This window comes from Trachemys scripta, chromosome 22, assembly GCF_013100865.1.
Source record: "Trachemys scripta elegans isolate TJP31775 chromosome 22, CAS_Tse_1.0, whole genome shotgun sequence".
NCBI classification, from domain to species: Eukaryota; Metazoa; Chordata; order Testudines; family Emydidae; genus Trachemys; species Trachemys scripta.
This window is the reverse complement of record NC_048319.1, coordinates 22184-37575: the sequence shown is the minus strand read 5'-3', so window position 1 is coordinate 37575 and position 15392 is coordinate 22184. Positions and strand designations below refer to the sequence as shown.

The 15392-nt window shown below is 42.6% G+C and overlaps 1 protein-coding gene and 1 long non-coding RNA gene across 6 annotated transcripts in view; one reads left to right on the top strand and one right to left on the bottom strand.

The window, feature by feature from the left end:
* LOC117868973 overlaps positions 1-15392 on the top strand; it is a 40186-nt gene that overhangs the window by 13500 nt on the left and 11294 nt on the right. Inside the window, exon 4 of one of the 2 annotated variants that reach the window (XR_004643748.1) lies at positions 10465-11814. The exons of the other annotated variant lie outside the window; for it this stretch is intronic. This is a non-coding gene — a long non-coding RNA (uncharacterized LOC117868973). Of the gene's footprint in view, positions 1-10464; positions 11815-15392 lie in introns of those variants that run through there. 2 annotated transcript variants of the gene reach the window in all.
* TPM4 (tropomyosin 4) overlaps positions 1-15392 on the bottom strand; it is a 34624-nt gene that overhangs the window by 12046 nt on the left and 7186 nt on the right. For all 4 annotated transcript variants that reach the window (XM_034755406.1, XM_034755407.1, XM_034755408.1 and 1 more), the window contains exons 2-5: positions 11804-11929; positions 6820-6953; positions 2120-2237; positions 1561-1631 (exon numbers count right to left, since the gene is read on the bottom strand). In XM_034755406.1, coding sequence (XP_034611297.1) covers positions 1561-1631; positions 2120-2237; positions 6820-6953; positions 11804-11929 — 449 coding nt within the window. The remainder of the gene's footprint in view (positions 1-1560; positions 1632-2119; positions 2238-6819; positions 6954-11803; positions 11930-15392) is intronic.

Below are 15392 nucleotides of genomic sequence, written 5' to 3'. Positions count from 1 at the left end.
GGGATGTGGGGTGCAGGAGGGGACTCAGGGCAGGGGGTTGGCATGCAGGAGGCGTGCGGGGTGCGACGGGCTCAGGGCAGGGGGTTGGGGTTCAGGAGGGGTGTGACGGGGGCTCAAGGTAGAGGGTTAGGAGGCTCAGGGAAGGGGGTTGAGGTGCGGGGTGCAGGAAGGGTTCGGGCTCAGGGGTGGCAGCGGCGTGCAGCGGGGCTAAGGCAGGCTCCCTGGTGGCCCCGTGCTGCTCCTGGAAGTGTCCAGCGTGTCCAGCAGTGGCTCCTGGGGGTGGGGTAGGGCAGGCGTCTCGGCGCGCTGCCCTCACCTGTGGGTACCAACCCTGAAGCTTCCATTGGCCGTGGTTCCCCGTTCCTAGCCAATAGGAGCTGCGGGGGGTGGTGCCTGCAGGCGAGGGCAGCGCACGGAACCCTCTGCCCCCCTTACCCCAGGGGTCGCAGGGACATGGTGCTGGCTGCTTCCAGGAGTGGCACAGGGCCAGGGCAGGCAGGGAGCCTGCCTTAGTCCTGCTGTGCCACGGGGCTGGCAATCCCACGGGCCGGACTGAAAGACCTGATGGGCTGGATCTGGCCCACGAACCGTAGTTTGCCCTCCCCTGATCTAGCCCATGATCCTGTCTTCCAACAGTGGCCGGTGTCAGATGCTTTAGAGGAAATGAACGGAACGGGGCAGTTTCTCAAGTGATCCATTCCCTGTCATCCAGTCCCATCTTCTGGCTATCAGAGGCTTAAAGACACCCAGAGCAAGGGGTTGCGTCCCTGACCATCTTGACTAATAGGCATTAATGGTCCTGTCCTCCACGAACTTATCTAATTCTTTTTTGAACTCAGTTATACTTTTGACCTTCAAAACAGCCTTGGCAATGAGGTCCACAGGTTGATGGCATTATGTGAAGAAGTATTTCCTTATGTTTTAAACCTGCTTCCTATTAATTTTATTAGGTAACCACTGGTTCTTGTGTTATGGGAAGGAGTAAATTACACTTCCTTATTCACTTTCTCCACACCATTCGTGAGCATGCCAGGCTCTCAGATCTAATAGGCTTCCCATCAGGGAATTCGTAGAGATTCCTGAATGACAGGGAACTAAAACTTTTTAAAAATATTTGAAATTTCCATTCTTCAGGAAATTCCATCTCTCACCAGCTCTAAATACTGGCAACCTTTACATTAATGAGATACACTACACCTCTACCCCAATATAACGCGACCCGATATAACATGAATTCGGATATAACGTGGTAAAGCAGTGCTCCGGGGGGGAGCTGCGCACTCCGGTGGATCAAAGCAAGTTCGATATAACACGGTTTCACCTATAACACGGTAAGATTTCTTGGCGCGCGAGGACAGCGTTATATCGAGGTAGAGGTGTACTTGGATCCTACAGTGATGCTACTATGAAAACCCTGAGATAAGGCTCTACATACTATGCAGGCCCTTCCCCTCTCCCCTGCATTCAGGGAACAGATAGGACCTAATAAGGTCTTTCCATCTCTAGTCTGATATTTCAAAATGATTTATGTACATGCAGAACCATTGAACAGCCACTCACAGTTCTGACACCTCAGCACGTTCCTCGGCTCTCTCTAGTTCACCCTCCAAAATGACCAGTTTACGCGCAACCTGCAGAGAGAGGAGAATTATTTTTTCCCTATTTGTTTTCCACAAAGCTCCACATCTCTGCAGGTTTCTTTCTTCTCAGATAAAGGCTAGAAGCAATACCCAGTCTGGAGATATGCAACATATAGACAACACATTACAGAGATCTGGCCCATGCTCTCTTGACACCCTATAATCAGCTGCTAGGGAGAGTGAGCTCAATGCAGGATCCCTTCCGCAGAAGCAGAGAGACTTTCAATGTTCCTAGCATTAGGCAGTGTAAGATGTAACAAGCTCATTTCATGTTAATTCTCAGGTTGTTAGGAACTGCATTTTTGTGGCCTTGCTGTGCCCAAAAATATATTTCAAACTTGAACTACCACTTTATGGAAAGTATACAAATAGTATTAAACAGACTATATGACTGTTTGAAGTTCTTCCAGATACTTTCTTTTATCACTTTCTCACCAAAGCAAACAGCACCTACTACTTCCATGCAGCGCCATTTTTACCTCTTCATATTTACGGTCAGCCTCCTCAGCAATATGCTTAGCCTCTTTCAGCTGCATCTCCTGAATTTCCATTTTTTCTTCATCCTTCATTGCTCTGTTTTCAATAACTTTCATACCTCTATAGAAGGAAACAAAGCAGATTGTTTCAGAGAGATGGGGTTACTACAAGCCAGTCAGCACATTTAGCCTAACAGGCCCTGTTGTGAACTTCTTAATATCTAACTACTGTGACTTGAACCCAAACCAATCTATCATGCTCTTATTGGCTAACAAAGTTGCTGATAATACTAGTTGGAATGAATCTCTACTTATCAGATTGTCTGAACTTAACAGTGCTTGCAGCTATTGAATGATGCAGGATTCTTCCTTAGCTTATTGTGCTTCTTCCATTTAGCAAGATCCCAATATACTTTAAGTATATTACATTTATTTGCTTGTATCATTAAAACATATTTGAGCGATACTAGTGGGAACTTTTCTTTTTAAAATTTTACTCAAGTTTGTAGTCCTTAGAATAATTAGGTAAAGAGGAAATAGCTAAAAACAAAATAGCTAAATACTTTTCTCTGTGGCTTTACCCAGGACAAATATTAGTTCATTCAAGACAAACTATTGAGGCCAGGCTTTTGTTTAAATGCTGAGAAATTGTTTCTTAGAGCTCAAATCTGGAGCAGTTTGTAAACTGTTAGAGTAAAATAATATCAAAGGCCAATGTAAAATTTGTTGGATCCAACATTTCCCCTCCCAACTCATGGCAACTAATAGTTTCTGGACTCTAGCCTGCAGAGCCAGGGAGCCCTGAAGCCAGGGTGCTGGAACTACAGGGTCTGGGGTGTGTGGCAGCACCCCCTAGCTTGAAGTGGTTTCCATCATATACAAGGCTTACAGTTTTGTTCCATGGCTTTCAGCACCCCCATCATAAAAATTGTTCCAACGCCACTGCCACCAAGGCTCATAAGCATATAGAATTCCGAGCACAGCTTTGGTTCTAGAAATTGCAATACCTTTACAGATAGCAGATCCAGCAAAAAACACCAGGTTGAAGAAAACCCCTTCTTCTGAAATAAGTGTTCTGGTCTCAAACTCCCATACCCACTGCCTGAGATGCTTGGGTAAAGGATATATATATGATCAGCGCACCCTCTGCCATAAATTAACCAACAAGGCCCTTAGGCATTGGAAGTCTCTTTTATGGTCTATTGATGGGGGAGGCCTTTAGCATCTTAGAATAGATGTCGAGTCACAACAGATTATAGGCCCAGATGGTGCAATGTCCACCCTACATACAGCTACTAGAAGGGTATACATAACATTCTTTGACAATGGGATGCACAGGTATTTACTAGACAGCAGTATAATCTTGGATTTTATTTCTCTAGGAGGGAAATATGGATTGGTGGTTAGAGCAAGGGACAGAGTCAGGACTCTGATTAGATGCTATTTCACTTGAGTGGACAGGCGAAAATATGTTACAAGTATTTTTACAAACAGCATAGTCAAACACATAGATTTGGCATATTAATTATAAAATGCATTGTGTCTAAGTGCATGAAAATCGGGTTCTATTACCAAAGCTGCCAGCAGTGACCTGGTGCAACATCACAGATCTTCACTTACCTCTTCTGCAAAATAGGGTGGTCGATATGTATCTACTTCAAAAGGTAGGTGTATGAGGAGTTGCTCAATAATAAGACTGTAAGTACATGGAATCATTATTGATCAATGGAAGAGGTGAGACTAGAATGTGTGGTCTCTTGGCTCCCTGTCCAATGCCCTTCTCCTTAGATCAACAAGTATTTTAAGGCGGGAAAGCAGAGCTCCAAACAGGAGCCGGCTCAAATGCTGTGCATATTGTATGCATGTGATACAGAAAGTTCATCAAGGTCTGGGAGCCTGTGAGAATGTTCAGAAAATTAAGAGCAAGCATATAACAAGTTATACTGTCTATGTGCAAATTATGATTTTTCTGTATTTGTAACTGCCAAATTTCAATATATTTAATGGAGACGACAAAACACCTCTCCAATCTCAGGACTACTCTGCTGCCAACTTTAAAGTTTTTACTTTAGAGAGACATAAGTGTTAAAACCATCAGAAATGTTATTTAATATGATTAGTTCTCACTGTCCTCATTCTTGGAAACACTTGAGTCATTTTTGCTCAGACTTTCAATCTGAGGCAAGGACCAACCTGGAAGCTTTCAGTCCAAATCCTAAGCAATTGTCCAAGTTATAGGCAATTGAAAACAGAGTTCTAATAGAAAGATTTATGCAATTTAGACATTGAATAAGTATATATTATAGGTGGAGCAGTAACAAGCAGTATTAAAACGGCTAAGGGCTCAGTTCAACTCCCACTGAAATCAGTCATTGACTTCAATGGAAGTTGAATCCAGCTATAAAATAAATTGAGAGGCAAAGTTAAATAGTGTTTGGGGCTAACAACTGAGAATTCTTCTATTTTAATTATCTGACTGTATGAACTGAGTGTTGAGAGCTGCATCAGATGTCTTTGCAGCCTTAGCTTGAGATTTCCATGAGGATTAGTGATGCGTTCAATGGTATGTATTCTCCTGAATTGCACTCAGCAACCTTAGTTGTAACTTCATGCAGTTTTATGTTTAATTTTTATTATAGTATCATAAGAGTGTGCATAGTGCTCAAGAGGTAAATAAAGATAACAGTTTTTCCCAGTGGAGATAACAGGCTTTGTTAAAGAAAAATGGGACACAAATTACAATAGATCATGGTGGGAAAGAAATAGGTTAGACAGCTGGAGAGGAACAGGACAAGGGAGAATATAGCCCTTGGGAAGTTTAGCTTCCCCAAAAGGGCAGCTGGGATGTATATGATATACTGAAAGTTTTTTGTCATTTTTTGGATGAAACGGGAAATGTCTAGACAATGGGAACAGCTTATTAACCAGAGCAGTAACACTTTTATGATTGTAGAATCATAGAATATCAGAGTTGGAAGGGACCTCAAGAGGTCATCTAGTCCAACCCCCTGCTCAAAGCAGGACCAATTCCCAGCTAAATCATCCCAGCCAGGGCTTTGTCAAGCCGGGCCTTAAAAACCTCCAAGGAAGGAGACTCCACCACCTCCCTAGGTAACGCATTCCAGTGTTTCACCACCCTCCTAGTGAAATAGTTTTTCCTGATATCCAACCTGGACCTCCCCCACTGCAACTTGAGACCATTGCTCCTTGTTCTGTCATCTGCCACCACTGAGAACAGCCGAGCTCCATCCTCTTTGGAACCCCCCTTCAGGTAGTTGAAGGCTGCTATCAAATCCCCCCTCATTCTTCTCTTCTGGAGACTAAACAATCCCAGTTCTCTCAGCCTCTCCTCATAAGTCATGTGCTCCAGACCCCTAATCATTTTTGTTGCCCTCCGCTGGACTCTTTCCAATTTTTCCACATCCTTCTTGTAGTGTGGGGCCCAAAACTGGACACAGTATTCCAGTTGAGGCCTCACCAATGTCGAATAAAGGGGAACGATCACGTTCCTCGATCTGCTGGCAATGCCCCTACTTATACAGCCCAAAATGCCGTTAGCCTTCTTGGCAACAAGAGCACACTGTTGACTCATATCCAGCTTCTCGTCCACTGTGACCCCTAGGTCCTTTTCAGCAGAACTGCTACCTAGCCATTCGGTCCCTAGTCTGTAGCAGTGCATGGGATTCTTCCGTCCTAAGTGCAGGACTCTGCACTTGTCCTTGTTGAACCTCATCAGGTTTTTTTCTGCCCAATCCTCTAATTTGTCTAGGTCCCTCTGTATCCGATCCCTACCCTCTAGTGTATCTACCACGCCTCCTAGTTTAGTGTCATCTGCAAACTTGCTGAGAGTGCAGTCCACACCATCCTCCAGATCATTAATAAAGATATTAAACAAAACCGGCCCCAGGACCGACCCTTGGGGCACTCCACTTGAAACCGGCTGCCAACTAGACATGGAGCCATTGATCACTACCCGTTGAGCCCGACGATCTAGCCAGCTTTCTATCCACCTTACAGTCCATTCATCCAGCCCATACTTCTTTAACTTGGTGGCAAGAATACTGTGGGAGTCCATATCAAAAGCTTTGCTAAAGTCAAGAAATAACACATCCACTGCTTTCCCCTCATCCACAGAGCCAGTTATCTCATCATAGAAGGCAATTAGGTTAGTCAGGCACGACTTCCCCTTCGTGAATCCATGCTGACTGTTCCTGATCACTTTCCTCTCCTCTAAATGTTTCATAATTGATTCCTTGAGGACCTGCTCCATAATTTTTCCAGGGACTGAGGTGAGGCTGACTGGCCTGTAGTTCCCCGGATCCTCCTTCTTCCCTTTTTTAAAGATGGGCACTACATTAGCCTTTTTCCAGTCATCTGGGACCTCCCCCGATCGCCATGAGTTTTCAAAAATAATGGCTAATGGCTCTGCAATCTCACCCGCCAACTCCTTTAGCACCCTCGGATGCAGCGCATCCGGCCCCATGGACTTGTGCACGTCCAGTTTTTCTAAATAGTCCCGAACCACTTCTTTCATTGTGGCCCTTTATTTCTCACAATACTAAAAGTAGCATCTGAAAGAGTGAGTGGGAAACGGAACTTAAGTGCACCAAGTCTTTAAAACCTTCAAAGACTGTTAAAGTAGCCTACTACTGAGATCTTCTGATGTAAGTCACTTCTCTGCATCGTTCCTTTTGGATGCCTACCTCTCACTTTCATCTGCTGCCTTCTCTGCCTCCTCCAGTTTCTGCAGGGCTGTCGCCAGACGTTCTTGGGCACGATCCAGCTCCTCTTCCACCAGCTGGATACGCCGATTCAAAGCTGCCACTTCACCTTCTGCCTATGCAAAACAATCAAACAGCACTGGTTAAATAAAACCCAACTAGCTAGACACCAATAATTCAAAAATGATCACCTCTAATTACTTCATTTTCACTATTTATATGCATGGAACTCTAGGAAGAGATGCTTTCTAGTTTTTTAGCTATATAACTATAGGAATTTCAAAATATAGAATGTTTTTATTAAAAATACACCCACACTTTCTCTTCCTCATCACACAGAATTAACCATTAAAAATCTGTTTAACAAGAAAAACATTTTCAGCTAATTGTACTGTGGAGATGGGAGGTTCTACATGTAGAAATCTGGTTGGAACTTTTTTCTTCTAACTCCCAAATGGCTCAGTCCAGAAATTCCACATTTGGCTTATAGTTTTGGTCTTGTCAAAGATCCTAACCCTAGCTTTGGATGGCTTACTAATGGAATTTAGTTAAAGCAACTTCTGTGTACAGTAGGGGCTCCACTGTCTATAAATCTCACATAGTTTATAAATGGGGATTGGCCAGGGGATGGTCTGGGAGCCACCAGGGGAAAGTTACTCATCTGCTTGCATGTGGCACAGCAAGAAACTTTCAAAAAATAATTCCACTTTGTTTTATACCACTTCTATATAGCCCTCTGAGACTGGGCAGAGAGGGGAGAAAATAGGAGATAGGGAGACAATCTGGGGCCCATGGTGGAAACTGGGGGGGGGCTGGTCTGATGAACTCTTCTTGTTGATAGGACTCCTGTCATTTATACAATTCTTGATTATTATTTTTTTTTAAATATGGAATTCCCATTACAGTGAAAAAATGTAGTAGGCATCTTGCAGTACTGAGTTATATTAATATCTAAGATAACCCAATCCTGCAAGAATGTTCAAAGGGACAGATCACTAATTCTGAGCTGTCACATCTCCCAGATGCCTCTTGTGACTTGCCAGAATCTTTCAGAAGGATTCTCTAATGGCATAAAGTTTCACTGGTGAAATTCAAGGCAGATTAATGTGGTTTAGCTTTGATTAAATTGGGATGTGGAAAGTCAAATTTACAGGTTTTGGCCATTGAATCCAAAACTGACATTCTGAAATTCCACTTTGTCTATGAAGAACAGTGCAAATGTATTTTTTAAATGTGAAACAGTTTGAATTACTGCTCTTTAATCCATCCTCTGTTTTTGTTTTCAGCATAAAGGTTTGGTGAAAAATACTGGACAATATAATGGTCTTGGGAGAAAAAGTTAACACAAAGTTTTGCTATAAAATGAGACAATAAAATTTTTACCATAATCTAAAAGTGTTTTATCAAAAAGCACATACACTTCCTGCTATATGGATAGGTTTTTCTAAATCACTTAACTTCTTTAATAATCTGGAAGGAAAATACTATATTAATTAAATATGTATATGTCTTGTTGGTCTAGGACAGTAGTCCCCAAACTTTTTACCTTGCATCCCCCTTTACCCTGTCTGTGCCCCTCCATGGGCTGGGAGTGACGCCATGGCTCTGGGAGGGGAGGGGGACATGGACGGGGTAAGGTGACCAAGGCTGGGGCTGGCAGCCAGGGACCTGGGGGCGGCGCTGGCAGCTAGGGCCAGGAGCGGAGCTGGGTGGCGCTCCCTCCCCACGCCCCTATGGTCTAGGAGGTATATCAATATTGCCATCAGAGAGAAGCAGTTCTAGGATTTAAATCTCCAACTTCTTAGGATGTCAACTTGTCCCATACTGGAGACATCTCATTAATGTAGAGTGGTTTCAGAGAAAGATAAATTAAGTATTAGAGGGTTGAGTGTTTAGTACCTAAAATCTTTCCTCACCCCAAATATGGATAGCTTGGGCCCAACAATAATTAAGGGAATCTGAAGGTGAAAACAGGAGACAAGGGAGGGTTTACCTAGCAGACATGGTTTGAAAGTGAGCAATAAAATATCAGGAAATACTTCCTAACAATTAGATCTGTTTAAAGACTGTTGAATAGTCTGAGAAGTAGTTAAAGCCCCATCACTGGAATAACTCACAACTAGACTAAACAAGGTAGTGAAGAAATGTTGTAGGCAGCAATCTCTCAATGCATACATCAAGACAAGCTGATCAAATTAATCCCTTCTATATATACTGAGTAAAAGGAACCATATTATACTAAAACACAGACTATTTGGAAAAAAGCAAATAACTATTGGCTGGTGGATTTTTGTATGACAGGTGCTAGGGTGCCTCCTGTTTTCCTAGTGCAGTTTGGTTATTCAATTTTTCTAATCACAAGTCAGTCAGCATTTCATTTGTTCTCTTCTTAAGTACTATTTATTGAATGTGCAGATCGCATACAAAAACTACTGATATCTTAGAAAAGCCATCTATAGCAATCCAGCACTGGTAACCTCCTTCACCAGATGCTTTCAGCTTAAAATGCAGTGTTAATGAAACAGGATTCCAACCTGTAACAAACATCTCCCGAAGATAGGGTTGCCAACTGTCTAATCACACAAACCCAAACACCTTTGCCCTGTCCCCTGCTCCAAGGCCTCACTCTTTCCCCAAGGCTTTCCCCCTTTCACTCCATCCCCCCTCCCTCCGTCGCTTGCTGTCCCCCACCCTCACTCACTCTCACCAGGCTGGGGCAGGGGATTGGGGTACAGGCTCTGGGGCTGAAGGTTGGGGCTGGGGCCAAAGGTTTGGAGTGTGTGAGAGGGCTCTGGGCTGAGCCTGGGGCAGAGAGTTGGAGTGCAGGAGGGGGTGTGGAGTGCAAGCTGTGGGAGAGAGTTTGGGTGCTGGAGGGGGCTCAGGGCTGGGGCAGGGGATTCGGGTGTGGGAGGAGATGAGGGGTGCGGGCTCTGGGAGGGAGTTTGGGTGCAGGGGGTTGGTGTGGGGTGTGAGTGTGAGGTGCAGGCTCCAGCCAGGAGGTGCTTACCTGCCTTAATCCCACTGCGCCGCCAGACTTTTAGCACCTAAAATATCCCAGTTTGGCTTCAGTAGCCTCTATGAGATAGAGCCCGATTCCGGGAGACTCCCGGCAAAATTGGAAGGGTTGGCAACCGTACCTGAAAATGGATATGTGGCTACTTGAAAGTTGGAGACCGTTTGACCCAACCTTTCTTCAGTTAAAGCCTGCCACAATCTACAGTGAAAGTAATTCACTGGATCCATGTGGTAAAAGACCAGGAAGATCCCGGGATGGCTAATCACATACATGTGTGAAACCAGCAGTCTCAATCGGGAGCGCATGGGGAGCATTCTTTACATGCTCTGAGGCTTACAATAGTGGATAGGGTGACAAACATCCCACTATTAGGGGCTTTGTCTTATTTTTCACACTTGCTGTCTGGTCACCCTAATAGCAGAGGGTTGCTCTATTAAAGTCAGCAAGAGTTAAGTTATTTTTCCAGCATGTTCAGTTTTTTTCAACCTATGTTAAAGTAACATGTAGTTTAAGAGAAGGGGGAAATTGCTTAGAGCTCTCCTTTGAGAGAGATTTTATTAAACTGCACATTCAGATTCTGCTTGTAACTTTAGCTTTCTACTTCCAAAAAGCTACTTAAAGGCAGCAAGTTATCCATCTGGAATGAATGACAAAGGAAAGTGAACGGAAGGACTTCATCAGTCTCTGCATGAAGAAAAAGAAAGTCTGTCCCATGCTCTCCAGGACGGCACATGGTGGTGGTGAGGCTAGAAGGGAAGAGTCTGGCCTGAATGGAGCTATTGGAGGAAGAAGAGTTTCAGCAGCAAGGCAGTGCTGTGCCCCAGCAGCAGAGGGATAGCTCAGGAATGGAAAGGGCTATAAGTCAGGCCATTTCTCCAGGGCTGCTTCAGGCACTCAGTAAATGATTCAGGTTCATCTGTAGGTATCAGTAAAGCACTTTAGTCAGGCTGAGGACCCAGGGAAGGTTTGTGTGGGAGTGCAATTACAGGAATTGGCTGCATGTATCCTCAGAGTTTCTGTGTAAGAATTCAAAGTAAAGATCACCAGATCATCTAGTTTGATCTCCTATACACCATAGGCCACTGAACCCCACCCAATCACCCCTGTATTGAGCACAGTAACTTGGATTAAACTCTCCTGGCCTGCCTATTCTCAGCCTGTGGCACACAATGGTTTAGTCTCCCCCTGGAAATAGGCTGTCCAAGAGAGAAGTCTCTCATGTAATTGTGGGTTTGTGCAGCATGTTTGGGTTGTACAATATCTGGATGGTAAGGTAAGCAAACTGCTACTGTAGATGGGATTGTAAATTTAACTGATAATGTGCTTGATTCTTAGTGATTGTGTCAGTGGAATTTGCACCTGCCCAGCATTAACTCAGAGGGCTAGATCCTCATCTATGGCTGAGGAAAACTGGAGTGCAAAGTGTCTTTAAGCCACCAGTTCTAGGGCCTTTCTGTGTCAGGCCAATCCTCTGCACAAGTTACAGCAGCTGTCAGGCTGTTCTTACTTGTATCAACTGCCAACAGTCCCAAGGGGCCACTATGTCAGTTGGGGATTACTAGGGTACTTGGAAGCCCCCCATCATGTTCCTTCTGCCAGTAACAGGGAGGGGTAACTGTACAGGAAATGGCTCTAAAATATCTGATGGTCCTACACAGGGGAGCATCTCCTGGGAATAAGTAAGCTGGTTTTAGGATACTCTTGTGCTGGTGGATCAGCAGGAAGCTTCCTAATTCAGCAACAGATGTAATCCTAGATAACCAATATCATTTTTTTGTGGGGGTGGGGAGTTATGTACCTCAACCATGACATAATTGTCTCTGCCTTTTTCCTTTGGGCAAACTACTGCAATAAATTAACACTAAATCAAATATACAACCAATATCCTGTGTGTTGTAAAATATACCATTTCTAGTTAGTTACACATCTGCATTCTGTGCAGGTACATACATCTGTTGCCTTCTTATCAGTCTGTTCCAGTTTTTCCTGAGCATCTTTGAGAGCTTCTGAGTATTTATCCAGTTCATCTTCAGTTCCTTTTAACTTCTTCTGCAGTGCCACCAGCTCATCCTCTACCTTTTGAGAAAGAAAAATAAGTTGTGAACATTCTGACACATTGGTTCCTCTGCTTATAGATAAGGATAGCCAAAAACTTCTTCCTACTATTCGTTTTAAATTATGTTAAGATGTTTTTAAAGTGAGGCCATGGAGAGATATCTAATTGTGGATTTTTCAAAGTCGCTCTGTAACTTCAGTTGTTTAGATGCCAAGTAGCCTACACAGTTTTACAGTATGCTAATAAACCTAACATGGCAGCTGAGCAAGCTGTTTGGCATTCACATAATGAACATAAGAATCGCCCTACTGGGTCAAACCAAAGGTCCATCTAGCCCAGTATCCTGTCTTCCGACAGTGGCCAGTGCCAGGTGCCCCAGAGGGAATGAACAGAACAGGTAATCATCAAGTGATCCATCCCTGTTGCTTATTCCCAGCTTCTGTCAAACAGAGGCTAGGAACACCATTCCTGCCCATCCTGGCTAATAGCCATTGATGGACCTATCCTCCATGAATTTATCTAGTTCCTTTTTGAACCCTGTTATGGTCTTGGCCTTCACAACATCCTCTGGCAAGGAGTTCCACAGGTTGCCTGTGTGTTGTGTGAAGAAACACTTCCTTTTATTTGTTTTAAACCTGCTGCCTATTCTGAAACCATGCTATATCCATGTTTCTAAACTGATTTAGCAAACCTCACCTATGAGGAAAATTTTTTAAAATATGCATTTTTAGTCTTGAGAAAAGACTGAGTGGGGACCTGATAACAGTTTTCAAATATGTTAAGGGCTGTTATAAAGAGGGTGGTAATCTGCTGTTCTCTATGTCCACTAAAAGTGTCACAAGAAGTAATGGGCTTAATCTGCAGGAAGGGAGATTTATGTTAGATATTAGGAAAAACTTTAACTATAAGCATAGTTAAGCTCTGGAATAGGCTTTCAAGGAAGGTTGTGGAATCCTTGTCATTAGAGGCTTTTAAGAAAAGGTAGACAAACACCTGTCAGGGATGGTCTAGGTATACTTGGTCCTGCTTCAGCATAGAGGGCTGAACTACATGACTTCTTGAGGTCCTTGCCAGTGCTACATTTCTATGATTCTATAACTCAGCTGTTGTAAGTAGGCATAACTCCACTTACTTCAATTTAGCTATGACAACGTACACAAGTTGAGAATCTGACCCCATACATCCATGGATAGAGTAACCGTCTATGTTGCCCTGGTCGGAAATAAAAAATTATGCTAGCACAGTGTGCTCCTTCTCAGGGAAGGCAGGGACAAGCTTGTCCCCATCACTGGCATTCTACCTACAGTACTGTCATTGAATCCTGATAATAAAGAAAATGTCATGTATATAGGAAAAATGCATTATACCCAGTATCCCTGAGTTCAGGGAGACTCTTAATGAAACATACATTTGAAACATTATGAAAAATAAATTCTGTGTATGTCTTTTACTCTTTGGACTGTGTTGCCCTTTGTTTATAGGCTATAGCCCACTTGGTCCATATGTAAATACAACACTGGATCTATTGTCTCCTTAACATATGCATGAGGATAGAGAATGAATCACAGAAGTACAGGTATTAAGCAGAGTAGAGTTTAGAGTCCATATCTTCCTTAGCAAGCACTGCTACGCTTCACTTGGTAAATTGAGGCATTGCTTGAAATATGTTGAATATGATCACGGCAAATGCGTTATCTGAAATACAGAGGTACCATCCACTCACTGAGATAGTTATTTTGTTAGATTTGATGGTCATAACATTATTTCCCTAAAGATTCAGAGCTTTAAACCATATATGGTTCTCCAATGGAAGGAGGGACATATGGGTCATCCAAGGTATGTTCCATTTTATCTCATTATCACTCGACCATACCATATAAACCCATACTGTATTCTAAAAAGTTGCTATTTATATCCTGCTGGGAGACTGCCAGATGACAAATTGCTCCCTGGAGAATTTCTATTATCATGAGACTTCTTGCTGATAACATAACTGGTGTGCCTGCAGACTGTCTGATCTGTCATTGAACTCGTAATACCACCTTTGTTCTGTTCTATCCTGGGAATAGTTAATTCATTGGGGAGAATGATGGTTTAACTCATCCCTTGAATAAGTTCAGTCTATTAAAACAGTTAATTTAAATCACCTTTATCTGTATGTTAATTTTTAGTGCAGTCCTTTTACTTTGTTAATTGTACCCTGGAGGATATCTTTATGATTTTGATTAGCATGTTGTGTATGTACATTGTTATACATTTCTGTACTTGTGCTCAAAGTAGCCTGATGCTGTGGAAAAAAGGGCTAATGTAATACTAGGCTATATTAATGGGAATATTGAGAAGGAGTAAGGTAATATTACTTCTGTATATAGCATTGGTCTGACTACAACTGGAATACTGTCTCCACACTTTTTAAACAGAAAGTTGCAAAATTTGAGAGTATTCAGAGAAGAGCAACAATAATGATTTGTGGTCTGGAAAATGAACCTTACAATGAGAGACTAAGGGCTGTCTTTGCTAGCATTTTTTACCTTTTTTATTGCCAATTGACGCATCATAGTTAATGCCTTTATAAAGACTAGTCTGGACAGTTCACAGATGTTTGTAGTTTATACCAGGGATCGGCAACCTTTCAGAAGTGGTCTGCCGAGTCTTCATTTATTCACTCTAATTTAAGGTTTTGCGTGCCAGTAATACATTTGAACGTTTTTAGAAGGTCTCTTTCTATAAATCTGTAATATATAACTAAACTATTGTTGTATGTAAAGTAAATAAGGTTTTTTAAATGTTTAAGAAGCTTCATTTAAAATTAAAGTAAAATGCAGAGCCCTCCGGACCGGTGGCCAGGACCTGGGCAGTGTGAGTGCCACTGAAAACCAGCTCAGGTGCCGCCTTTGGCACATGTGCCACAGGTTGCCTACCCCTGGTTTATACTAAGTTGATCCCTAAAGAAGTGCAAGATATTTAGTTTATCAAAGAAAAGGTTAACCAATGATTTAATCATGGTCTATAAGTACCTAGGTAGGGAGGAGATATTTGCTACTAGAGGGCTCTTTAATATAGTAGAAAAAAGTATAGCAAGATCCAGTGGCTGTAAATTGAAGTCAGCAAAATTCAAGCTAGAAATGAGATACAGATTTTTAGCAGTGAAAGTAATTAATCGTTGAAACAGATGAGGGGTGTGGTGAACTCTCCATCACAGGTAATCTTTAAGTCAAAACTGGATAATTTTTAAAATGATACACTAGTTGACTTCAATTTATTGGGTTAGATGCAGGATGACAGCATGAAATACTATAGTCTGAGTCTTTTATGAGGTCAGACTAGGTGATCATAATACTCCCTTAGTGCCCTTATACTCTATGTTTATAATCTAAATGCCCTTGGAAAATATTCAAAACTACAATTTTAAAAATTCCAAATCCAACAATTTGACCTAAGACCCTAATAAAAGTGACAAAGCAAAGCAAATAAAAATTCCTT